Source organism: Emydura macquarii, unplaced genomic scaffold (genome assembly GCF_026122565.2).
Source record: "Emydura macquarii macquarii isolate MOO-44397 ecotype Brisbane River unplaced genomic scaffold, CSIRO-AGI_Emac_v2 contig_2422, whole genome shotgun sequence".
In the NCBI taxonomy this organism is placed as follows: domain Eukaryota; kingdom Metazoa; phylum Chordata; order Testudines; family Chelidae; genus Emydura; species Emydura macquarii.
Window position 1 is genome coordinate 32,513,608 of NW_027132559.1, and position 27,221 is coordinate 32,540,828.

Below are 27,221 nucleotides of genomic sequence, written 5' to 3' on the forward strand. Positions count from 1 at the left end.
AGAATTATTTGTTTATTGTGTTGAGTTCTCCCCCATAAGAATGTTAATAAGGCCCTGTATTACTTGTCTTTTTCATAGATGAGCATTTTAAGCGTGACATTTCTTCACAGAAATTTCTACTAACATTTAGGAAACTAAAGAAAAACATACAAAACATCACTTTAGCAGTTTAAGACTAATACAATGGGAAGAAAGTACAGAACTAGCAACCTGTACATTTAATTTTTTTTTTAAATTTAAAATTATTTTTATACACCCTTTTTCAGGAGATGTTCAAGTACTATCCGACATATTAGCTAGCAAATGTTTAGACTCCTTATGCTTAAGCTTTAAACCAAATTATTTCCTTACTAATTTTGTTCTTTTGCATGTGATATGCATTGATTTTGGGGTGTTTTCTTTTTATGTGGAACACAAGCCATCATGGTTTTGCCTTCTCATCCACAGTAAGATTTTTATTATAGCTCAGTCCTAATAGGTGTTGAGTGCTCTCAACTCCCATTTAATTAATGGGTGCTGAGGACATTTAGCCCCTTGAAACATAAAGCCTTTTAGGCATAGCTGTGGCAACAGTTTTTCCTGTCTCTGATGACTGGAATTAGAGCACCTGAGGAGTGCGATTGTATACCATATGTACAGTTCAGGGTTACCGGGGTGTACTTAACTATATATTCATTTTCATTTTAGAGGACATTCTTTATGATGATGTTATACTTACAAGGTACGTCATGCTTCTAGAGTAAGCTAGTTGAATGTCTTTGTAACATCCCCAAATGCCCAGGCCAAATACCTGTATGTGGAGTTACACATAAACACCAAAATAAAAATGGCCTGACTTTCACAGGTGCTCGACACCTGCACCAACTTCAGTGGGAGTTACTAGTATACAGTGCCTCTGAAAAGATACATTCGTACCTAACTTTAGAACCAATGCTTTTAAATTTGGATGCTTTTAGGCAGGAGAAGCATGTATCATTTCATCATTCTACACAGCTTGAAAGGGTGACAGTCTGAACACCTGTTTATCATCATAAGGATATTGTACCAACCTGTCACATATAAGAGGGTCAGAACATTATTTTTAAAAGCTTGTCAAAGCTTAGCAAACCAGAGGCTCTTAATGCTATATAATATTTGCTGTTGCTGAGTGACCGAAGGGCAAACTTTGGCACTTGAACTGGACCCTCTGAGGAACAGCTGAATTGCCGTTTAGGTCTGGCCTGCACTAGGTCTTTTCTAAACAATAATATGATCTGTGCAAGCACCACTTCCTCTCTCATATTCACGGGTTGTAAATAAAAGCTGCTGTCGAGCTTTGCTCACTGAAAAGTGTTGCAGGGAGGAGCAGGCCAAGCCTTGTTGTTTGACTTGAAGTGATAGAAATGTGCAAACCTAGAGCAGCACTCTACTAGCTGCCAGTAAGTAATCATCAAGGAGAGGGAGAAGTGAAAACAGAAGAAAGGGGAGGGGCAGATACAAGCCAAGGGCTCTGTCCGGGGCCTAAATTGTGCCAGGGCTCGGCTTAGCAGTTCATAGTCCCAGCACTTCTGGGCTTACTGCATCAGTTATGAATGTAAAGAAATGGCTTGAGCCCTGGCCCCTCTTTCGTTACAATTTAAGCAGCGGCTCTGACCCATAGGCTGCAGAGATGTGCTGCTGGCTGTCCACAGGAGGAGGGCGCGCCTGAGCGTGTTAATTCCCCTGTTAACAGACTAATTCAGCTTCTTGCGGCTGCTCTGCGGCTTCTCGGGCCTCCGGCGCGAGACAGGCTGGTCCTCAGGCAGCTTCAAGCGTTGGAGGCGGAGAGCAGCCGGCGGCGAGGGAGCGGGCGGACCGGGCTCCCAGCCGGCTGGGTAGAGGGGCAGGCTAGCGAGGGACGGGTGAGGAGACCCGGCGGCTCAGCGGGAGGAGCCGGAGCTGAACTTGGCCATGAGGCGCCCGAGAGCAGGGGACGGGCCCGGGGGGAGGGCACTGGCAGGGTGCGGCCCCGCTCCACGCGGCGACTGCGGAGCGAGGCTGGCTCCGCACAGCCCGGGTGTGTGACCCGGCCACGGCCGCCCGGCAGAGAAGCGGCCCCTCCCCCCACTTGGGCGGTGGACTAGGAAGCTGCAGCACTGTTGCTAGGCAACGACGCCTCCTGAGCCCCCGCCCCTCTGCGGCAGACCCCGGCTCTTGCTTTGTGATTGGCTGGTCCCCGGTCTTCTGTTTCCATGGTGCCGGCGCGCGGCTCCTAGGAGGGGAGCGGCGGACGCGGGCCGCGCTGGCTCGAGGGGACCATGAACAGGAAGAAGCTGCAGAAGCTGGCGGAGTCGCTGTGCAGGAGCGCGAAGCACTGTGAGTGCGGGGCACGGCCCTGGGCCCGCGCTCCCAGCCCCCACCTACTCCAGGCATGCCCCTATCGCCCCTCACCCAGCCCCAGCCTCATGGATCCAGCCCTCCTAACGCCCAGCCCGGCCCCAGGATTTCCCCTGGAGCCCCATGGATCCAGCCCCTAACACACAGAGAGGTCCCCGGAATTCCCTTGCAGATCCATGGATCCAGCTCTGTAATGCCCAACTGGGATGCAGGAATTCCCCTGTATCCTTAAGGATTCAGCCTCCTAATGCCCAGTCAGTCCCCAGGAATTACCCTACAGCCCCCTCATTCCCATGGAACTAACCCCCCATGAATTTACCTGCAGTTCCTCGTTGCTGTGGAACTAGTACCATCATAACTCTACCAGGTCTTTTAGAAAACCCATGCAGGTCCCCTCACAAAATCAGACCTACCGGCTCCCACTCACCCCTTATGTATCTAGCACACAGTATGTTGTATGTTCAGTCTAAGTCTCTATTAAATGATTACACTGTTGTCGGCCTCTCAACATTTTGGGCTCTGAAATTGTCATGGGGAACATACCAGTCTCTCTGTATGTTGTAAAGAACTGGCCAGTATGTAACATGGCCTACTACAGGATGGAGTTGTAGCTGATTAGTTTGTAAAGGCCTTGCTAAAAGCTAATTGGGAATTTCCTGGGGAGCCTGAGTAGAAAGATCTGAGGTCTACCTTAGCTGTCACAGTGAAATGAATGTGGTGAACAGTACAGTGAAAGTCATGAAGCTCTGACTGCTCACACATTTATTATAATATTTAAGAGAAGGCTGTATAGCTGAGAGAAAGGAGAGAGGGCTAGAAGAAGCTTCTCTCTTTAAGCCTGTATTAAAGTATATATGGACAAAAGTTTTTAAGGCATATTGAAAACAAGTGTCCTATTGGTTTCTTGTGACTCGAAGTCCATTTTCACAGGAATGAAAGTGGCATTGGAGCTGATGATCTCTGGTGGTTCGGTCTGATGCTGAAGAGACCGGTTTCAAGGGTGGAACAGTTAAAAGAAACAAATACCAAAGTATTATTAATCCTGATTTTAAAAGCCTTTACATAGCATTTCTTCAGCTTTCTTAGTGAGCTTTCTAAATAAAATAGCAGACCGAAACAATGTCTTCTTGTCACTTCTCATCCTGACAGCATTACAGAGCCTAAAACCTGATGAAAATGAATGAAATGATTGTATTCTCCTTTACATATAGCTGAGCTAGTGTTACCGCTCTTTGTGGACTGAACTGCCTATCTCATGCCTCCTCAGTAAAGGGGGGATCTGTCCCTGACAGTTATTTACTTCATGTTCTGTTGTTTTTTTAACTTGCTAATGGTTTATTAAAATATTAAGGTTGAAGCTTCTCCTTTTGCATGGAACTTAATATTATAACCTCTGTTATATATAACTTTTATTTCTACTTCACAGTCAATAAAATTGAAGTGGAATGTCTCATAAAGCTCTTCAACACCCTGGTGGTTGAACCCAGTGATCGGCATGCCATCATTGGCTTAGATCGTAACATGTTCAGAAACATTCTGCATGTCACATTTGGGATGACAGATGACATGATTATGGACAGAGGTGAGACTAACAGATTCAAAAAGGCAGTAAGATTATTTTTAATTTCTGTGAAAGACACCTAGGGCAACAGTTTCCAAACTGGTCTGTGAAGCTTGTGCTAGTGGTTCATGGAGTGTTTCAAGTTCACATGATGCTGGCTCCCTGTTCTTGTTGATATTACAAGAGCATTGCAGAGAAGAGCCTTGATGCCTGTAAAGGTAGCTGAAAACAAGGAGGAGGTGCAGGTATATTTAGTAACACTGCCCCGACCTCAAGCAAAAAATCCTACCAAAACAAGACACTCCACTGAACACCCTTCTCCCCATAGGAATGAAAAAACACGTGACAGATATTAGTCACATTGCTTAATGCGCTACTAGAAGGTGCTCAAATACTATGGTGATGTGTGCAGTATAAGAACCTACACAGAACAGAATAGTTGCTGTAGTTGCAAGGATGTTGCACAATTGCAAGTGGCATCTTGCTCAGCCGGCAAAGTGGTGTGTGTGATTGCAAATGGAGATGTCCAAAGGACAGTTTATTAAAATATAATCCAAACTATGGAAAAATTTGACAATTTCTTTCTTAGAGCAGAGGATAGACGTTTCCTAGAAAAAGGCCATTGATTGACACATCTGCACTGCGTATGGTCCCTCACCCATGTGATGCTTTCTCTGGGATGCCCAGGACCTGGTCACAGTGTTATCTCCCTGCCTCAGTGAGAGAGAGGTTTGCTGGTGCTAAAAAGTGTGTATCAGCTTCCTGAAACTCAAAGTCAATTAGCCACCCAAACATACTCCTCAGAACTCTCCCAGTCCTTACTTTGCCTAGCAGGTTAACATTTGATGTGTGATGCTCCAAAAATATGATATGGAGATTGCACATATAAAAGGGAAAGAAAATATCATGGCAGATACCCTGCCCAGGGTTCTGACTCACTGCATATGGGTCAGCCAGTGGCTAACTCTCCTGCAGCTTTGTAAGGGGGGTAAGGGAGTGACCCTAAGAGCACACCAATATAAGAGGGCAAGGGGTTATCTGGTATGTAGCAGTGAGTCTCATCTAGCCTGACCAGTTCAGTGCACCCCACACACTGTAGTCGTATTTATTTAAAAGGTGTCATTGGACATCTAGCAACTCACTGATCAATAATATTATTGCACAATGTATGTATGGTTGACATGCAAAGAACAATACAGATGTGCTGAAAATGTGTGACTAAAATGTGTTTAAACCAGGCATGTCAGGAAAGTTGATAGATAGGTTTTTCTTAGACAAAGAATTATGAATTCCCCCTGTCTGTCTTGCAAGCCATGGACAATGGGGATACATCAGCAGTAAGCAAAGCAATCGGATTGCAGGTAGGAAGGAAGACATAATTTGCATAATTTGGTAAAAATTGCAGCAGGAAACATTACATGGGAACTCACTAGGACTGGACACTTTGATCAAGATGGCATTGCTCCCACCCCACCTCCCCCAGAGCAGACAAGACTGAATCCCCAAGCAGACTTTCCTGGCTCTTGACACCAGGACAATGAATTTTGGGGGAGTGTAAGAAACTGGAAAAAGACTTTGCTTTATCCTCACCTGAGGAGGCAGAGTAAACCAATGCTTTGGGCTCTGTGTGATGGATCCTGGCTAAGGACTGCCCAGCCTTGCTGGAAGAATGACTGTGGTAAGAAAATGTTTTTGAACAAATAACTCTAGTTTGTTAAATTAGTCTTAGAAGTGTATTTTTACTTTTATTTGTTTGTAACCATTTCTATACCTTTTACTTGGTATCACTTAAATCTGGGCTCTGTTAGTAAACTTTTTACTTTTACAAAACCATCTCAGTGCTGAATATTAAACTAAAGGGTAAAATCCTCAGCTAATCTAGCAGGCTGGTATGTCTTCTTTCACTGTAAAGGCAGTGATTTTAATAAAGTTTGTGAGAGTCTAGTGAGAGGAACTGGACTGGAAACTCCAGGGGAGATGGTTTTGAGGAGACTCAGGACTGGAAGGGCTGTTGGTGCCATCCTGCAAGGAGTAACAAGGCTGGTGGCAGCCTTGGTGAAGCAATTGTGCTGTGAACATGCTGCTGGTGGCAGGGCTCTGAACCAAAGCTGCACAGCACAGAAGCACCCAGGGTTACAGGGCAGGTGGTGACATCCTTACTGGTCTGGGTGAACCCCCAAAGTGATACACCCAGCCTCAGAAACAGCCCCCTTCATTCTTCAGCCCCTGTGACTGGACACTCACAGTAATTACCAGACTCGCTATTCCCAAAGGGCATACACCGACCAGCTTGTTTGATTCAACTCTGTGTCAGCTCTAATATAATGTATATTGTAATGTATAGTGAAAGCAAGTATAAGTTTATTAACAAAAGCTAATATTTTAAGAGAGTGAGCAAGGGTAATAAGAACAACAGACTACAAGTAAAACAAAAGTGTAACACACTTCTACTAGACTAAACCTTAACTCTAACAAGCTAACCCTATCTAGAGCAACTTTGCACCTCTGTCCTTTTGTGCAGCGTTTCAAACAAGGTTGGTTGAGATCCTGTTTTCATGGGGATAACCGCACATCCCTTCAAGTGTGGGATAAAAGAGGAGTCCTGGTGCCTTCCTTTTATACCCCAAGTCCATTGTTTTTGTCCCCCGAGTCAGGATGATTCCTGTGGTTTCCTTCCTGGGGTACTGGCTCCATGGTGTCTCCCATACTCCTGTTTGTTTCACATCCCCTTGTCAACCTGTTTTTCCAGTTGACTTTCCTTTGTGCTTAATTTACACTGGAGACTGAGTTACATTAGTTGAATACATGTGCTTTTGTCTGGCAGAAGACCAGTTTGTCCACTCTACCTTGTTGCAAACTTTAAAACATCATTTCAGTATAGATACATGATTCCTTATGTAGTGTCAGTACATGTATTTCATCACAGTACCAATGACCAGCAGCATGTCATCGGCTTTTGTTTGATACCTCACACAATATTTTATTATAGATAAATCCTATGAAAGCAATGTGCTACTTGTAGTGAGTTTGTGAGGCCTGATAGGAGTTGCTGTTACAGAACACTAAACCCTTGCAGATGGTATTGAGCGTTTCTTAGGGTCACACCATGCTAAAGTGCTGAAGGGCAGGGTCATGTGCTGGTGCTCCTGCACAGAGAACATCTCCTTTGTTTTTGATGCAGGAAGGGTAGGTAATGAATAAGCACTGCTGTGCTGAGGACAGCTCCCTCCATTGTTGGGAGGGGGAGGCTTATGAATGGGGGTGTGGTGCAACCCACGTGACAGGCTCCCTCCTAGATGCTGAAAGTATGATCCTAGAAGAAGGCATTGTAGAGCCATAGCCACCTTCATTCTCTGTAGTTAGCTACTATAGGGAGGTCAGCAGGCAGGCATTACTGCCTTTAGACAGCTCTTTTCCCCCAGTGTGAGGTGCCAGTGGGAGAAAAACTAGGGAATACTATGTCAGAATGGATACCCACTTGAGCATGGGTACTGAAAGCAGATTGACATGGCGGTATTGCTGAATCAACATAGATTTCTTTCCTTCACTCGCAGATACTAGTGATGGGCAAGTATTAGTGCACAAAAATGCACTTTCTTCCCCAACCCATGTGGCTGAAAGCCAGTGGTTTGGAGCACTACTGCATTGGTATGAATTCCCTCTGGCATACAGGTGCCTAGTGGAGGGAACTGAGCAGACATTACTGAGGAAGTGCTGCAAAGATGGGTCTAATTCCCACACACAGAAGTGCTGGGGAGGGGAAGTATCTGAGTTATTCCATCACTGGGTCTGATCCCTCTTCCATCCTAGGAATACAGAAATGCCATCCTATGCACTGAATGAGGCATTGGTCCTGTGGAAAAAATAGTACACGAACATGTAATTAAAGACTGTATCATAATGCAGGTTGAAGTAAGATTGAACGGACAACTTTAATACTGGCATTTCCTAATTTTGCAGTGCTGGACTCAACCTATATAATTTTTTTTCACATCATTTTCATGTGTGTAATATTTCAATTCACTGCAACAGCACAGGAATATTGCTGTAACTGTAACTAAGGTGCTTAAATACCTTTGAGACTTGGAGCCTAACTCCCATTGATTTCAATGAATGTTAGAAGCATAAATATCACTGAGGATCTGGGCCTAACTTACTAATTGTTTTAAGAGAACTTTTAAGATGCAAAGCACAATAAAAATACTAAGTATTAACAAAGGAGCCACTGATAGCAAAATTACATACAGTAGATTTATTTTTTATTATAAGGAAGGGTAAAGAAAAGAAATATGCATATTGGTTCGTGCAAGATGGCAGAAAATTGTTGGCATTGAGTGTACCACAAAAAAAAAAGTTGGATTTTCTAGATAACTTCCTCCATGGCTGCCTAAGACAAAACATTATTGCTAAAGTCCTTTTATCTGCAAACCTGTTTTTAATGGTGAATGTCCTTTATGGTTTTATGGGATTTGTGCTGCCTAGTGGGTGTGCATCAACCCAGCAATGCAACAGGTCAGCTAGCAGAACAAAGTGGCTATTCCACCTGTGGTAGCCTAGATTCCCAATAGGAGTTTGGAGCAGAAGACTGTCAATCCTGGATGCAAGATTCCTATGGAAGTGGACGTTAACGCTCATATGGTTTTCAACAGAATAGTCGAGGAAGGGAATTTTTGCAAAAGTGAAGCAAATAAAAACACAAACATCTTCAGAAAAAAGGCATTTTTCATATTTACACTAAATGAAATAAACTAATGCCTTATTTCATAGAATCATAGAAATGGAAGACTGAAAAAAACCTAAGTGGGTCATCTAGTTCATCCCCTGCACTGAGGCAGAACTAAGGATTATCTGAACAATCCCTGACAGGTGTTTGTCTAATGTGTTTTTAAAAACCTCCAGTGACAGAGATTCCACAATCTCCCTAGGTAATTTGTTCCAGTGCTTAAATTCCCTTTGCAGTTAGGAAGTTTTTCCTAATGTCTAACTAACTCTCCCTTGCTGCAATTTAAGCCCATTACTTCTTGTCCTGTTCTCAATGGATAAGGAAGACAGTTTATCACCCTCTTCTTTACAACAACCTTTTACATACTTGAAGACTATTATCATGTCATGTGTGTCATGTCATCCATCCCTTCCGCCCCCCCCCCTTTCTCTTCTCCAGACTAAACAAACTGAGTTTTTTCAGTCTTCCCTTGTAGGTTAAGTTTTCTAGACCTTTATTCATTTTTGTTGCTCTTCTCTGGACTTTCTCCAATTTGTCCACATCTTTCCTGAAGTATGGAGCTGAGAACTGAAAACAATACTCCACTTGAGGCCTTATCAGTGCTGAGTCTTGCTTGCAACACTCCTGCTAATACATTCCAGAATGATGTTTGCTATTTTTGTAACAGTATTACATGGTTGACGCTTATTAGTTTGTGATCCACTATAATCCCCAGATCCTTTTCTGTAGAACTCTTTTCTAGCCAGTCATTTCCCATTTTATATTTGTGCAATTCATTATTCCTTCCTAAGTGGAGTACTTTGCATTTGTCCTTACCAAAACCAAACCATTTCTCCAGTTTGTCAAGATCATTTTGAATTGTTTGGCTCTGCATTGCCCCTCTAAGTATTATATTTGCAATACCACTAATCTTTCTTCTCTTTTCAGTGTTCCGTGCTTTTGACAAAGACAATGACAGCTGTGTCAGTGTAACAGAATGGGTAGAAGGTTTATCAATATTTCTTCGGGGAACATTAGAAGAAAAGATGAAATGTAAGGTTTGTGTGTTTCAGTTTTTAGTAATAATTAAATTTACTACTATTTAAATTATACAAATCTACTTTTTAAATGTAACTAATACTAATCATCTGCTGTTATAAAATTCAGGATAATTGGAGGGTTTTCCTTTGAACAATTTCATGCTACTGGGTTGAGTCCTTCAAAGCTAGTTACTATTGGAATTTTGTGTTTTCCATTTCTGTTCTTGCATTAGAGCCCACAGATGGGAAAAAGTCTTTATCAAGATATTAAGACCAAGAATTAAAGACATTTAAAGGCCCAAACTGGGCCATGTGAAATGGTGTTCATGGGGAACTTCACAGGGATTAAGCCAGTGCAGAGACGTCCGGGCGCCACTGTGTCCTAGACACTGGTGCAAAAGTCAGCCTACAATGGTGAAATTGTTATTTTGAAGCATAGTCTTTAATCTAATCTTAAAAGTCTCTTTTAAGATCTTTTAAAAGAACTGCTTAAATTTCTGCATTAATTTTAAGCAAAAACATTTGCTTGGTCTCATATAAGAGGTGGAAACAAGCTCTCATCATCAACCCCCACCTCCATTTGATTTTGCTGGGTTTGGACGGTTCTTCAGAATCAGGTTTTGCAGAATTCAAAGTGCTGCTCAGATGGGAGCTATGCAGAGATCTACTCCAAATCAAATAGGTGACAAATAGAGCTGGATGGAAGATGACAATTCCATGTTGCAAAACACTTCACGGTTTAGAAGCTTGCTTTTGTTTCAATGCAGAATGAGACCTAGAGGGAGCCTGGTGGCTAGGGCACTGGTTTAATATGTGGAAAGTCCCTGCTCCAAATCAGGCAGAGCATCTAGTCATCTGCTACTTATAAAATTCAGGATAATTTGAAGGGTTTTCTTTGAACAATTTAATGCCATTGGGTTGAGTCCTCCTAAGCTTCTTACCATTGGAATTTTGTTTGTGTTTTCCATCCAAGTTTTCCATCCTTTCCAGAGCTGGAAGTTGAACGTGGGTCTCCCACCTCCCAGGCCAGTGCCCTAACCTCTGAGTGAAAGTCATGATCACTCGCCTCCCCCCCAAAGAGTCAAACCTGGACCTGAGAAACCTTCCTGTCAAACCTGTCATTGAAACAGATAGGTTTCCAAGAAACATTTCACTTTCAACAAAACAGCACTTTGACAGAAAATATTTCCATTGAAAATATTTCGACCAGCTCACGTGACAAACCCAAGTAGGCCAAACCAGTTTGGAATAGTATTTACAAATAGGAGGGTTGGGTGGATATTCTACTGACTGAAAGCTTTTTTAAAACAGTGTAATTAGCAAAAGAAAGGACTGGAAGGTTTTAGCAGAAGTTAGGATTGTTTAGAGTCATTTGTTCTTTGGGGCCGGGCTTGAGATGGTTTGAAAGTCAAGATAAACTTGGAGCCACTTGACAATTGCAGCTAGAAGGGACTTCTCCATAGCTGTCTCTATCCCAGGCCTTTACAAGTTTTAAAAATATACTTTCTATCCTAATCTAAACAAGGCCTGTGACCCGCAGCACCTCCTTCCATGCCTTTATAGATGAATTTGGGGCTCAGCTGCATTCGTGCTCCGCTTGTCCTTTGAACTGTTGTGTTCTACCATGCAGTGGTGTCAAGGACTGCACAAATTCATTTTCCCCACACTAATTCTAGAGAAAGAGCCATACTGAATTTCAGCCCAACACAGATGCAGCTGGACCTTAACATAATCATGATGCTGTAGGTATAGACTCCCATTATACTGAAACAATACCAATTTTTGTATTATCCAGGACACCTATAAAACTGCAGTACCTGGTCACTCTATTCAAATGACTATTTTGAAATTAGATAAATCTGAATAAAGCCACCCTGTCTGATAAGCTCTCTGATGGCTATCATTACAGTTTGTTGCTTTAAAAAAAAAAAAAAAAAAAAAAAGCCAAAACTGAAGGTTTAAATTTAGGAGGAGAAAGACTGTTACAAAACTTGCTAAAAAATTCTATTTAAAATATTAAGGACTTTGGAGAAGAAGGGAATGGTTTTTCACTACAGTTTAAACTAGCCAGCAGTCTATGTGTCCAGGAAGGAAGAGACAGAGAACAATAAAAAGGAAAGAACATTTTAAAATACTCAGCATAAATGTTTCTAGTTTTTTTTAAGCTTTTTGGTCTTAACCCTGCTTGAGTTGGTGGAATTTTGACAGCTTAAGCATTGCGTGCCGGTGAATATAGTATGATGCTGGCTATATTTTCATTGTGCATTAGGAAGGAATTTGTTTATTACTGACAGCTCTCTGACACCACAGTTGGGGTACACCCTTAAGACAAAGGGTGAAATCCTGGTTCTATTGAAGTCAGTAGCAAAATTCCAATTGACTTCAACAGGGGCAGGATTTTATCCATAGGCAGAAACATTTTTATTGTTGTGGAAGTTAAACATATCACTTGCATCTTGTACTACAGTACCGCAAGACTCATTGAGAGTAGTCACATATTAACAAAAAGAAAGCAATGACAAGTATTTTTGTTGATAGTTTTATCTTTGCTATATATATTAATCCATTATTTATTATTTTTATAATATTTGGAGATTCTCTCTTTGCTTTAAAGGATGCCCTATGTGCTGTTTTAGAACTGATATAGTTCATGCTCAAATTTTCTGGCCTAGCTTCTGAACTGGTTAGGTTTATCATATAATGCAAACAAAGGTAACAATACTTCTATAGGTAATTGAATCCGTTCTCTCCTCTCTGCCTCTCACTCAGTATCTTTCATATAGGCATTAATTTACAAATTGTTTGGAAACAAACTTTCACTACATATTAAACATGCTTAGGGAATGGCAGGAGAAAGAATAAGAATAGTAGTCTTTTTTTTATTTCCCTCCAAACAGGAGGCCCTGATGAGTGGGACCAGGCAGGGGCTGGCGCATGTTTCTCCCACATGGTTCAGGGCTGGGATGGGGGAGCCCTGATAGTGCCAGCCCCCCACAGAGTCTCCAGGGGTCTCTGAGCTGCGATCAACTCTAGAGCATAGGGGCTCAGGCCCCTGTCCCTGCCCTGCAGATTGGAGGAATGGGGGGGTATCCAGCCCCTGTTGAAAGGCAAAGGACTCTGCTGCCAACTTGACATTTAGTCATTTACAAAACAAGAATTTAGGTTGTGCAGCGCGCCCAGCTATTCACCAATATCAGTACCCCAAACTGCAACTTCAGCAAACTCTGGTCTGAACTTTAGGACCAAAAACTTTCTTACAGCTTTCCTTATAATCCAAATAACCACTCACCTTTGTAACTGTTATTTAAAATCTTTCACTTGCTATGCATTGTATATTTTTGTTCACTCAGTAATATGTATTTTAGCTGAAATGAAGGTTAGCTATGAATGATCAATAAATGATAATTAACAAGCAGCAGAAAATATTTGTACATGGCAAATGCTTCTCTGTACCTGACCTACTCAGAATAAAATTCTTTACCTGTTCTAGCACATAACTAACAAGCAACTCTAATGATTTGGGAAATGTTTGTATGAAACTAAATTAGATTTATCTTTTAAAAGATTGTTTTGAGGTCTATGATCTGAATGGTGATGGATACATTTCACGAGAGGAAATGTTTCATATGCTGAAGAACAGCCTGCTAAAGCAACCCTCAGAAGAAGATCCTGATGAGGGAATTAAGGACTTGGTAGAAATAACACTGAAGAAAATGGCAAGTACCATACCTAAATAGCCATTTATTTTATTTACAGTGCACCCCTCTAATATCACTGAATTGCTCTTCACAATATCCTCAAGAGGTAGGAAAATATTATCCCTACTTTACAAATGGAAACTGAAGCACAAAGATATTAAGTGACTTACGCAGGTCACACAGGAGGTCTAAGGAAGAGCCAAAAATATAACCCAGATCTCATGAATCCCAGTCCAGTGTCCTAACAACAAAATCATCCTTCTTTGCTCAGTTTATTACACTAATATATTTTCTCCTGATCAACTAAAGATACTTGTTTTTAGACTTATGAATATTTTTTTAAAAAATCCAGTAGATAAGGCTGATCCTAGCCATGAGACCATGAGAGTCTCAGACTCTGTATTTATTTCAATAAAAGGTGTCACCTACAATTTAATTATTTACTAAAATTGTGTATTTTTCACTTGATTTTATTAGCTAAATCTTACTTCTCTAGTTTACTAATTCTGTTAGAGTACAACATCAAAGCCATTCATAAGGGCCTGATTGTGAGTAATGAATGCAGAAATGGATGCTAAAGTTGCAGCAACATTTCCAGTAATACAGGCAAGTTGCCATACCCTTTCTTTGCCATACGAAAAAGGTACTTTGTTTAATATTCAAGTAATATTATGTGTGAGAACAATAGAATTGCCAACTTCAAACATTCAAAAATCACGTTAGACTCATAGAAATAATGAAATTGGCTTAAAAATGAGATGTTAAAATGAAATTGTATAATTCTTCTTACTAACTTTCTATTTTTTGAAACTTTAGGGTTAATTTTTTTCAAGCTTTTCTCTATAACTATGAGGACTAGAAACTTAGCTTTCATACCTTTTAAAAAGCAAGATTCTCACGGAATAAGATGGTTTAAGGAGCTAGGGCTTTAAGAAAGAAATCAAATATCACAAGACTCATGATAAAATCACAGGAGTTAAGAGTGTCAAAGAACAATAAAGTTAAACATTTCTTTGATATATTCTTCAAACTCTATCTGATTTAACTTGAGCCATAAACAAGCATTGCATGGCTGCAACAGCATTTTTTAAAAATGTATTTATTCCTATTTATTGAAATGAGCCACTGAGTCAGACTATAGCAATCAGTCAGTCACAAGAGTTACTTATGTCAGTTCTGTTAGTAATGAACCCTTCAGAACTAGCCTGGCAGCAGCAAGGAAAGAGCAGTATCAGGCACAGAGGGAGAGTGCTTTGAGTCTCTCTTCAGTGACACCGCCAGTCAGTACTGAATTGACATTAACTGCTTTTGTTTCTCTTTGGGTTGAAGAACTGAGGTGAGACAGCGCCAGACAGAGATGTAAGAAAAGAGAGGGGGAAAAAAATACTAGGATAGTAACTTAAACTCACCCCTAGTACAAAAGAAAAAGTAATGGAAGATCATTTTTAGGTCATCATTTAATCATTCTATGCTTCCAGTTTGCTTTCTCTTCAAATTTTAGAAATTTTATATGTTTAAAGCAACTTCAAATGCAACTGCAGTAGAACTTCAGTTACGAACTGACCAGTCAACCACACACGTCATTTGAAACCAGAAGTACACGATCAGGCAGCCGCAGAGAAAAAAGAAAAAAAGCAAATACAGTACAGTACTGTGTTAAATGTAAACTACTAAAAAAAAAAGCAGCATTTTTCTTCTGCATAGTAGTGTTTCAAAGCTGTATTAATGTTCAGCTGTAAACCTTTGAAAGAACCATAATGTTTTGTTCAGAGTTACGAGCATTTCCGAGCTACGAACACCTCCATTCCTGAGGTGTTCGTAACTCTGAGGTTCTACTGTATAAAATAATTCCTTCTTCGAATTGTCCATATGGACTCCACGCTCGGTGCTCATGTATCCCATGCACGTTAAATCAGAATCTCTTGGCCAGAAGTGTCTGTTGGGGTCATGTCTGCTCTAGATATCTGCGAGATATCCTCTCGGAGGATAAAAAGGGTAGAGTGGACCCAACCATCCCTCAGTTCATAATTATTGCCCATGGCAGTGAGAGAGAACCCCTCTGCCTACATCTCTGTGCACTGTGCCGGTTAGAAGTAGTATTGGTAATTAGTTATTTGGTTAGAAGTGTTAGTCTTCAGTAACTGTATATTAATTACCAAGAGTGGAATTCATGTGGACAATTGCTAAAGAAGAACAGGTATTTTACCTTATAGTAACTGCGGTTCTTTGAGATGTACTGTCCACATGGATTCCATGACCAGCCTTCCTTCCTGGCTACTATGGAATCCTCCTACTCTGGAATTCTGCATTGGCTATGGAACTGCAGGGCAGCTGGCCCACTCCGCCCTTATGCCATCAGGTGGGAGATAGGAGTACATAGAGGGTTCAAGCACAATACACCTCCCCCGCCCCCTGGACAATCACTCAAAGATTAAATTATTTTATAGCATAAACTCAGTTACTGTAAGTTAAATAGCCTTTCTTGACCAATAATGCTTATCCTCCTTTCCTAGGACTATGACCATGATGGCAAGCTCTCTTACGCAGATTTTGAAAAAGCTGTAAGTGATGAAAATCTTCTCTTGGAAGCATTTGGACCATGTTTGCCAGACATCAAGGTATTACATCATTCTTGCATATAAAAATATTAAATAACTTGGGAGAATACTGCCCTTCAGCCTAATTATTGCCTTGAAAGCTTCACACCACAATACATACATTCACAGTTCTTTGAGAAGTGCCTTTACAGATCTCCAGTTGAGAGATATTCATGTGTCCATGCTGGATTCATGTATATCTACCATAGTAGGGCCTACACAACACTTCCTTGCAGATCCAGGGCTTCCAGGATCCCTGCTCCAGGACAGCCAGCCAAGCAGACTGTCCCAGAGCTTAGACTCTTAGGAGGCACAATTCCTAGAGCTGCCCCACCTCCCATGCTCCCGCCAGGCAGCTCAGGGAGAGCTTGGATTCTGTTTTGCACAAAACTTCAACATTTTGGAAGTTTATACTGACTCAGAACAAAAACAGATTTTTGAAATTTCAAAATCATCATGGAAGATGTTTACTATTCTCTACCCAGATCTAGGATTTATCCTAATTTTAGAGATAAGGGAAACTGCTATTGAAGATTCAGATCAACTGTTGTATGTTCTCAGCTTCCATGCTTCATGTATTGTGCCAGACAAAGCTTACCAGTTTTTAAATGAAAACCAGGGCTCAAGTAGAAAAGGAGAGCACATGAATGCATGTTAGCCTGCAGCTCCAGTCCCAGAAGTTTGGATATGTTCTATACTGTCCTATAGCATAAATCATCCCCCCCACCACCAAAACAAGCACCTCATTATTCTTTTACTTTTCTTAAACCAAAGCAAGAAAGCATTTTCAGTGCAGCTTTTTCTTTTAACTTTAGATGTTTAAAAATCAGGATATTCTCAAATAGTATATCTAGTTATAACTATACATAATGTGACAGGGTCAGACTAGATAGCTACCGGAGCTAGAAAGCCAATATATTAGCCCCAGGCTCAGAAAGTCCCGTTTCTGCCTGGTAGCTGAGCAGGGGTTACTCCAGGTCAATTAACACACCTGGAGCCAATCAAGGCCCCGCCCAGGACTCCTTAAAAGCCTCCTCTCCAGAGAAAGGGTGTGGCTGGAGTTGTGAGAGTGAGGTTGAGGTAAGCTACCAGAGTGTGAGAGGAGGCAAGATGCTGTCAAGAGCCAGGAGGGTTTAGGAGAAGCAGAATGCTGGCAGAAGAGAACCCTGCAGATACAAAGACTGGGGGAGGGAAATACCCTGCCTGAAAAGGGCAAAGGACCTAACCCAGGCCTGGAGGCCTGAAAGAAAAGACCCTGCCAGAAGGGAAAGATTGAACTGGACATTTGGTTTGGCACTATCACACCCAGTGGGGCTGTCAGAGGTCAAGCACCTCCCCTGTCAAGGAGGCCAGGAAGGGCCCCTGTCCGAGCAGGGTCCAGACCTTAAGTCAAGGGGCACAGGGAAGTAACCCAGGGAAGCTAGCAGCTTTCCGGAAGCCACAGCACAAGGCTTCTACTTGTAGGGTCCCTGGGTTAGGGCCCAGAGTCAAGGGTGGCACCAGGCACCTGCGACCCCCTACCAGCCATTCGCTGGAGGAGCAAGAGCCCCAGCAAAGGCACAAGGGCCTCTGAGAGCCAAAGACAGGACTGGGACCCAGCAGGGAGCAGCCATCTGAAAGAGGCTGTATTACCCTTCCCCGCAACTAGAGGGTGGAAGAACACTAAGGGGTGAAGTAGTTCCCTGACCTACTGCTAGAAGGAAGCACTGGACCCACCGAGGTAGAGGAAGAGCTTTGTCACAATAAATTTCCTTTGTTTTTCCAAAGGAACCATCACTTTGAATGTTCTGACTTAAATTCTTAGCTATGATACCATTTACATTTAATTTACATTATCTAATTGCCAGGTAGCATAAGAGAAATTGGAAAGATGTTTTCAAATTTTCAGTAATTTGTTTACTCTTGTAAGCCTCAATTTAGCACTATTTTCTGAATAACTGTTCGTCCTTTCTTAAACTAGTTTAATTAACCTATTTTATCATGTTGTGTTGTCTTCTTTCTTTTACAGAGCAGCATGGCATTTGAAATGCAGGCATTTCGAGAAACTGGTGACCTGTAGACCTGCAACTGGAACACTGCTGTAAAGGACAGTTTCTCTGCATCAGTTTTCTTAAGACAGTAAAACCAGCAGCAAGTCAGGCCTCTTACTTTAATACTGCATCTCACCATTCCTTAAATTCAGTATACATGCTACTGAAGGAATGGATAAGAGAATAATACAAATGACCTATAAGGAGTTACAGGTTTTCATGAGGTATAAAATGTGTGTGGGGCTACTGAGATACAAGAGCGCATTTCATTTGTTTAATGAAACGTCCAAAAGATTTATAATCATGAATTTTTATGCACTGCTTAAAAATATTATAAAATACAGACAACTTAATATTTCTTTACCTCTGATGTTACAAAAATTAAAAAACGGAAATTACGTCCTTTAAAGGCAGTTGAACACCAAGGATGCTGCCAACAGTATCTATATCCTTCTTCTCTGTTTTATTGGTGGCTTTGTTTGACTATCTTCTGGCTTTTCTCCAGATGTTTTTGGAACAGAAACTGCTACCTAGTTTTAAAAAACAAAAAGTCAAACTCAGAACATTGTAATTATTCCTGCTTCTGTTGCTTTTAGAACAAAGGTCCCTGGATGTTTTATGTCACTTTGATATTTGAGTTTTAGGAGCATTGTACAGTTTTTATTCATTGCAATGGTATTATAAACTTTCCTCCACTCGAAATTGTAAGTGAATGTTATGCACAAATTAAGTACAATTTTTAATTCTTAGAATAACTGGGAATACTGGGAAAACAGTACAGCATCAACAAGAAAGTGAATCAGTGACAAACAACCTGTATTTTAACAAAGAATTGACTTTGCAGGTTTGGTAATGATAGAATGTTGCATACTTTCATTATTTGCATCAACATTAGAGGGATATTGAAGCATGAGTTAGCCACCTGCCACTAAAATTGTAATATGGAAAAAGAAAAGTGCTCTGGAATAAAGTGAGATTTTTGCCCCCCCCCCCCCCCCCGTTTTTTTTTTTTTACAGTGATGTGTAATTGATTGATTTAGCAATTTAGTTGCAGTCTGGCCCCTTCAAATCTGCATAGCTTGTTCTATTCAAGATAGCTGTCTCTGTTGCTTAATTGTCTTAGCCTAAGCCTACTGAATACAAAAAGTATATAACAATAAAATAAGTGTTCACTATTGCCCATTACCTCGTGTATTATTATTCTTATTAAAGGGTCACTGTATTATGAAAAGTGACTCTACACAGGGCATTTGGGGATCCATATTTTTGACTCCATAACAGATTTGCTTAGTTTACAAATGCTTTACTTCAAATGTAACTACCAGACAACCTGTAATCTAAGTGCAGCAGCATCAGTAAAAATTCTGAAAATGAAAATGTTAATTCATTTTGAATCAAGAACTGCAGTATAGATACAGATGCTATCCACTGAAGTCAATTGGTCCACTTAGGGATTGAAATTCTACTCTGTATGAGTACAAGTATCAGTATCTGGCCCAAAACAGCCTTTAATAAACTGAAGTTTAAAAGTTGTGCTTTCCAAGATTGAATGCTTTTTACATTTTGAAACCAGGAACCAAGTAGGTAGTTTGAACTAAAATGAACCAAAATATTTTGCCAAAACACGAGTTTGTTTTATGCCAGTCAGTCCCTTATACTTTCCCCAAGGAAATGTGGGAAAGCATCCATTAAATTTTTGCATCACGCAAGCTGATTTCCTAGCATGTTTCCTTTAACTCTCATTTAAATAATATGCATTGGAGGAAGACAGACTAAATTATCACTGCATTTATATTATTTACCCATGAATTTAGAAATGGCAATTCTAACTTTATATTTTTCTGAACTTCAGAGCTGGTGCTATCTTAAACTGTCCTACTTGTTAACCCCTTTACTGTTCGAAGCAAATGAAAATAATCTTGAGCCCCTCATTGTAATATAGCTTTTCAGGTAAAATATTTCAGCTGGGGCAGTATTCAACATCAATGAAGAAAATAAACAATTTTCAAATATGTAACAGGGGAAGGAAATTCTAGTAAGACAGTTCACAGCATCTGGGTGCTTTTGTTTCATTCAAAATGAATGCAGACTAAATAAGACAGCAAAGAATTAAATGATGTTATGCAGTCTACCATGATTCCACAAATTTATAAGATTAAAAAGACTTAGGTTCTTAAACAAGATTGTGTTATATTCAGAATCTAAGTCCAGCACTATGAAGACTTCTAAAATCGAATTATTTGGTCAGCTGTTCTAGACACCCCCAACTGCAAGGAGAAGTGAAATGTGTGTGGAAAATGAATGAATATGGAAAATAATATCTTGATGTTACTTTTATTTCCAAAAATGGAAGCCTAAAAAACAACTGTATAAAATGAAAATACTTCAACAGCACAAAATTGGTGCAGTATCAAAATGAACCTGAATGTACTGAGTAGAGGGTTAAAAAAAACCCCACATTCTCTGGTTTTAGGTGCTTTTTTTGACATTTGGCCTGACCCTGGAAGGTGAGAACCTGTGACTGACTTTAAATGGGAATTAGGAGTGCTCTGCCCCTCTCCGAATCAGGTCCAATTATTATCAAATTGCTGAAAGAATATCCAATATGTTGAGATAAGTTACTTTATGGTCCCATAAATACATTTAACCAATTGTTAATGAATGACAAGAGCATAATGTATATTTGAAAAATCAAAATTAGGTTTGTTTTGTTTTTTTAAGAGTGCATACCTCCTTAAGTTTATTTCGAATTAAACTTGCTGAAGTATTCAATGAATCATCATCCATGTCCACTTTAGGTATTTCTGGTAGCCGGGGACCAATAATGACTTCAGTACTATCTGAATCCATTCCAATGAAGGCAAGTCGATTGCCTTGGTCTCTCTTTCTCTTTCGCTCTTGCAGTTGAGTTGTTCGGGGCATAAATCTGCCAATTCCATTATCAGAAGGAACTTTTCTTTTCAACACAAGAGAAACTGGTGTGTGAGTATGCTCTCCCTGTTGTACACTTTGAGTCAAAGGTGTACTTTGGTTAAAGTATTCAGAAGTTTCAGCAGAGTTATTGATATACTGAGGGAATGCCAACCCACTCCAAAAGTTGTCTTCTGAAGGACATGCTGTGTTTACCGATGAAAAGTTGCAAGATGGCTTGTAAGGGTAAGGACAATGTGCAGAGAGATCCCAGTTACCAGTGTTTGCATCTGCTGCACTGAATCCTGAGCTTTCTGGTATAAAGTCATGTTCTGAGTTCTTTGAAACAGTCATTTTAGGTTCCTGTGTCTTCTTTGCCACAAAATGAACTTCTACACAGAAAAGAGAGTTTGACTGTTATAGAACTTCTCTAAATTATACATAACAAAGAAAAGCATTTATTTAGCTGAATTATAGTGAGGCTGACCACTACAGTCAGGATTTTATAGCCATGTCCAGTCTAACCTCAATTTTTATTTACTCATTTTTCAAAAGTTTCACCTTTAAAACTCTTTTCCAGGCATGGCTTCTAGTTAACAATGAATTGTTTTGGAAGATTTGAGCAAAAACATTTCTGCAGTTTTTGAGAAAAAAGGAAAGCAAACAATTCTTCCAACTCTTTTTAAATTATAAGTGTTCATGTAATTAAAGACTATCATAATTAAGCTTGGCAGAATTCAATTTTATAATCATTTTGATGGATATAATTTAAGCATTTTTAGATTATCCATTTAAATGTTCACAACTGTGCAAAATTATATATTTTAAGCATAGTCTGCAATTCTTATCAATTTAAATATTCACAGTGGCAGAAAATTGTGTGGTCAGACAGTAATTATATAATGACAGACGCTGAGATTAAATTAAACTTTATAATCGTTAAAACACAAATTTTCAACATCACATGTTGAAATACACGCAATAAATATCCTTATACTCTAATAAGTTCTCATGCAGCATTTTTCTTACTTTGCGTATCTGTACATTTTGATTATCAATGAAAATATTTATGGATATGCTGAAATTGATGTTTACTGACTTTTACAAAATAAAAATATAATCCTTCCAAGTCTAATCATAATATAGAGGCATAAGGAGGGAACAACCTTAACTTTGGCATCTCCTGATGCAAGTATTTAACTACAATCTTAAAATTATCTTTACATTGTTTATGATGGAATATTAAATTAGTCCCATGAAATTTAATATTTCACCTCCTAACATTAATTCACTTGCATTTTATTATCTTTCTGACAGTCCAGACTTATTTCCAGTAAGTGCTATGGCAATCAACATTTTAGCAATCATAGTTCATGATTATTAGTAAGTGTGAAATCACTAGAGTTCAGAAAGCCAAGTCAATGTGTTCCTAACACCTATCCTATGTAAACTATTTCCTCTTTCAATTATACTGCAGAAGTTCACTGGTGCAATTATCTTCCCCAGTCAGAACCAAAGCATCTTGAGCGTACGATGACAATGTATAAAGCACATGGAGCCTAAACACTTTATAAAATCCAGGGATGAAATTCCATGGTGTGCTTCTTGGAGATGCAGCATACAACTCACACTCCAAAAGGTGGGGGGCAGAAAGAGGGAGGGTAGCTGGTTAGTTAATGTGGCTTTAAGTCAGTTTTGTGCCCTTCCAATCGAGGCTGCCCTGGAGCAGAGGCCTAAGTTACAGCAACTCCCGCGGCTGTTCTATGGGCTACAGCACTGCTTGGGATCTCCACAGTGCTACATGTTGCAGCTCCAGCATTGACATATCCCACCCCAATATGTCCCCATCACCAGTGCCTGCACTGGGAAAATTCTCCCCTTGATGGATTCATGATGTTTAGGGCCCCTTTACGCCACTCCAGGCCTTTTACCCTGCATAAAGGGGTCAAAGCAGGGATAAGAATCTTGCCCCATGTTTCTTAGCCGTGCTTATGTTTCTGATAAATGAAATGTCATCAAGAAAAGAAACGAGGGAAACAGAAGCATAAGCTATGCATTTCTTATTCCCCATCTTTTGTGTGGGATCATTTAGAACCCACTAAACAATGAGAGATGGCTCCATTCTGCTCTTAAAGTAGTGAGGACACAGACATGCACATTTTGTAGCAAAGTAAATATGAACAATTAACTACAAAAGTAAACATTTTTACTTTGCCAAAACATACCCACAACAAAAGTGATATTTAAAACTTCCAATAGGATGTCCAACTACAAACCTCTATTACTTGTTGCTTTTGCTATATACTTTCTCCTGTCTTGCAGCTTCTCCCTAGTCTCTTGGACTGTTTCAAATTCTGGAGCATAGCACACATGAAGCAAACTACCAAAGAAACTCCGTTCATCTAGTTTTCTCTTGGCTATCCTAAACAAAAGGAAATTGTATTCAAATGTTACATTACTCCAACTTTATCACAATTCATGTTTTAACAACATTTGAGAATTATTGGTTTTTCTCTTGATCTATGTTGTAATAAAACATTTGAGTTATGACATTGTGAAGAGAACACACCACTTACGTATGTACCAAACATATTTACGTAAGATGAATATTTTACTTTAATCTCAAGAAATTTACCTGAAAATATACATTAAGACACCAAAGATTAAAGAAAATGGAAGGCAGACAGATGTTATCTACTGCAATACCTTGCACTCTGTAATTTTTGGAATTTGATAAGATAAACTTCCATAAATTGTTCTGCTGGATATTCATCTAGAGCATTGTATTCTTCAATGGCACCATATAATGCAAATTGTTCCACTAATTCCTTCATAACACCCAAAGCAGGAACTCCTTGTATTAGCAAATAACGAGATTCCAAGTTGACAGTGTACACCTGAAAGAAATTAAAACATTTAAATACATTTGTACTTATCTTGCATTAAAACATTAAATATCACATTTAAACAGCTTAAGTAATTTTCTTATATTATCTATTGGTCCTAAAACCCTCTTAGAACTCTGAAAATACCCACCCCTTTGATTTTGCACCTGGAGTCTTGCAAAGGCAATATTGTAGGATCCCAGTAGGAATTTGTAACAATTCCATGGTCTGCAAGAACCTCCTCATCAATGAGGGGGGAATAGAACTCAATTGATCTGATCCAAAAACAGATGCCTGCAATTTGAGTTAGGGCTTATGGCATATTTTTGAGTGGGTCTGATAATTCATCCAGTAAAGAGCAGTGCTATAAGTCTAGCCGGTATTGTACAAATTCATTGCAACAATGAACAGTTGCTTTTCTGACCAATTATCTTCTGGCACTGACAAATTAAAAAGTGACTCCTGTCAAATCTTTGGTTAGAAACATGGTGAATTTTCATGGGGGAAAATGAAGGATCCCCAGTGGGATAAATAATATGACGCTCTGCAGTGTCATACTCAGAGCAGACTGCTCTGCAAGTACAGTGACCATATAGCACATGTGCATTAGGGAAGCATTAGAGTCAAGATATTCAGAATAAAACAGGTTTTCCCCTTTCAGCAGGATTGGAGATCATTCTGACTCTGTCCCCTAATGGGGACGGGATCTACCACTACTAAATGCTCAATATATTAAGATTTGTAGGGATTGATATATATGAACTTGGAATAATATAACAATTATACTGGAATTGGAAGTCGATTATAATGGAAGATGAAAATGAAAATGTAATAGATATCAAGAAAGGAGTGAGTCAAAACTGCATAATGTCACTGATTTTATTCAACATTTAAAGTTAGTATTTGATTAAATTAGTAGATAAAATAGAAGGAAGTATTAAGAATAAAAGAAAATGTCATCTGCATAACAAATGTTAACACACAGTGCTGTTGGCTGATTGAAAAGCAGGTCTGATGAAGTTAGTGGAAATTATATATGAATATGGCAAAGAATATGTCAACTCTAGACAAGACAAACTATGGTGGTATACAAGGATCCTTGGAAAACATGCAAGATTCCAGTTAACAACACCGCTGTACAGCAACTGAGAAATTACTGCTACTGAGAAAGCATCATTACTGAAAATGGAAGATCAGATACTGAAGTCAACACCAGAATATCAGGAGTGAAAGAGACATTTTGGAAGAATAAACATCTGTTGAGAAGAGACATAGGTCTGAAAACTAAATTCCAAATCTTGAAAACTTATATTTGGGCTGTTAAATTACAGCTGTGAAACATGGATATTCAAACAATCAATAATAAAGAAACAACAATCCTTTGAATTATGCTGTTAAAGAAAAAAATCATAGACGACCCTGTAACCAAAAAGAAGTATTGCAGATGACAAACTCAGCAAAATCTAGTTAGAGATATTATTAAAAGAAAGATTTGATTTGTAAGGCATATTTTAAGAGATTCAGCAGGTGATGCATGTTAACAGGCACTGGAAGGTAAAGTTGATGACAAAAGGACACGAAAGAAAAAAGACCTTTCCAATGTGGTATCCTATGTGGATCAAAAGAACTATTCATCCACAAAGAGATTTGCAGAAGATCATACAGAATGGGCTACCATGGTTGCAAACCTCCAGTAATGGAGATGCCTCATAAGAAGAGCCACGTATATTTCCAAAACTCACACAAAAAAAACCCATGAAAACTATTTTGCAATCCAGCAGCTTTCTTCAACTAGCCTTTAGTTAATCATAGATATTCATTGAATATGATTTAATTAGCTTTTATAACATACTGACAAGGGACACAGTTGGAATATTTAGGTCTCAACTTTAATCAACACTCAAAATCGCATTTTATAATCCTAACCCTACAAAAACAAGAATAACTTTAGTCATGTGAGTATTCCCATCGAATGAATAAAATTACATGCTTGTTTGCAGGGCTAGGCCCTGGATCTGTATTTGCTGCACTCAAATTTTCAAGACAAATGAATATATCTTTTCATTTCTGTTTTCTACAGTTACAAGACTCAACTGAATGCTAGCAGGCTTTCTCGGTGCATAACAAAATATCTAAAATGAGACCCACAACAAAAACAGTACAAGTGGAATTTTGGAATAATGTGGGATTTCCTTCAATGTGACTGAAGTTTCCTAGCAATTTAGTTTCACGATGGAACATTCCTGATGTCATTGATTCACACTCACAACACCACCAGTTTTGTGTGGAAAAGGGGGTGAACTGGGGTCTGAACAAACAGATGTTTATTGTAATGAGAGATGCACACAGGTTAGTTGGTCAAGCTGTTCCTAAGTCTTTTGGGGCAAGTGTTAGACTGAAACTTCATTGATTTCCAGCCAGCTCCAGGTGGGTGAGTGAGGAGTCATTTGTAAAACTGTAAACTCTGCATCACCTCATAGAGCCTGACAGATTGCAGCCTTGGACCAGACTGCCATACAAATAAATACATGGAGTGTACCACAACCCACTGGGGAGCCAGAGCCAGCCTGAGCAGGGTCCCCACATGGGGGGGAAAAGGGAACACTTTACCAGGGCCCAGAGGCCACAACCCCCATGGGTGTGTGGGAGAGGGCCCGTGTTACAAGTTTGTACTGGGCCCAAAACAATTATGCTTGGGGCCTGAGCCTGAGCCCCGTGCTGGAGGTGCCTCCAGGTGGCACGGCAGCATCGAGGGAACGCTTTGTCCCAAAGTGGGACAAGGATAGTCATAAACCTCCAGTCGCTGCAGCATGCGGTCCAAGGGTGACACTAGGCCAGTGAGGACAGACCGACGGCAACAGCCCACACGCTGCTGTGCCCCACGACCTGCTGGGCTGTGTGCATCCCGGCGAGGAAGGGGGACAGAAGGCAGGCCGGGCTGTGTTCCGTTAATCCGTTCCCCAGGGGCGGGGCAGGGCATTTGAGGAAAGACCCCCAGAGGCTCCACAGACCCCCGAACTCGCGCGGCGACGTTTCCCGGCTGAGCGGAAAGAGGCGGTAGGCGGCCCGTACATCCGACCGGTCCCAAGCTACCAGTAAGTACCGACAACTTTCTGGGAGCAGCCGCCCAGAGCCCACCGCGCCTACCCGCTCCCACCTTCACTGCGCGGGGCCTACGCCCCTCGCGGTACTTGGCGCGCGAGTCGCAGACGTCCTGCTGCGCGTGGTGTTTACAGACGCTCCCCACAACCCCATCGCCAGGCGCCGCCATCTTCCCGGCGCCACCCGCGCGCGCCACGGCCGGCCAGCCAGCCAGGCAGCATCTGCAGCTCCCCGAGAAAACAGCCAACCACAGAAAGCGGGAGAGATTGCCGTGCTCTCATTGGCTCCGGCCGGGGTAGTACGGGAGAGATTTCGACTGGTCAGCCAGACAGCACAGCAGA

At 40.5% G+C, this 27,221-nt stretch overlaps 2 protein-coding genes across 2 annotated transcripts; one reads left to right on the forward strand and one right to left on the reverse strand.

Annotated features, from left to right (window-relative positions):
• Positions 1 to 1,897: 1,897 nt before the first annotated feature.
• Positions 1,898 to 19,160, forward strand: CLXN (calaxin). Its single transcript, XM_067562204.1, has 6 exons — positions 1,898 to 2,334; positions 3,782 to 3,937; positions 9,567 to 9,671; positions 13,223 to 13,374; positions 15,870 to 15,974; positions 17,962 to 19,160. Exons 1-6 carry the CDS (start codon positions 2,277 to 2,279, stop codon positions 18,010 to 18,012), a joined length of 627 nt encoding a protein of 208 aa, XP_067418305.1. The 5' UTR covers positions 1,898 to 2,276; the 3' UTR covers positions 18,013 to 19,160.
• Positions 18,376 to 27,066, reverse strand: RBM48 (RNA binding motif protein 48). The gene is made up of 5 exons (XM_067562203.1): positions 26,936 to 27,066; positions 23,600 to 23,790; positions 23,170 to 23,315; positions 20,714 to 21,285; positions 18,376 to 18,513 (listed from the first exon to the last, which is right to left on the reverse strand). Exons 1-5 carry the CDS (start codon positions 27,047 to 27,049, stop codon positions 18,427 to 18,429), a joined length of 1,110 nt encoding a protein of 369 aa, XP_067418304.1. The 5' UTR covers positions 27,050 to 27,066; the 3' UTR covers positions 18,376 to 18,426.
• Positions 27,067 to 27,221: the final 155 nt, after the last annotated feature.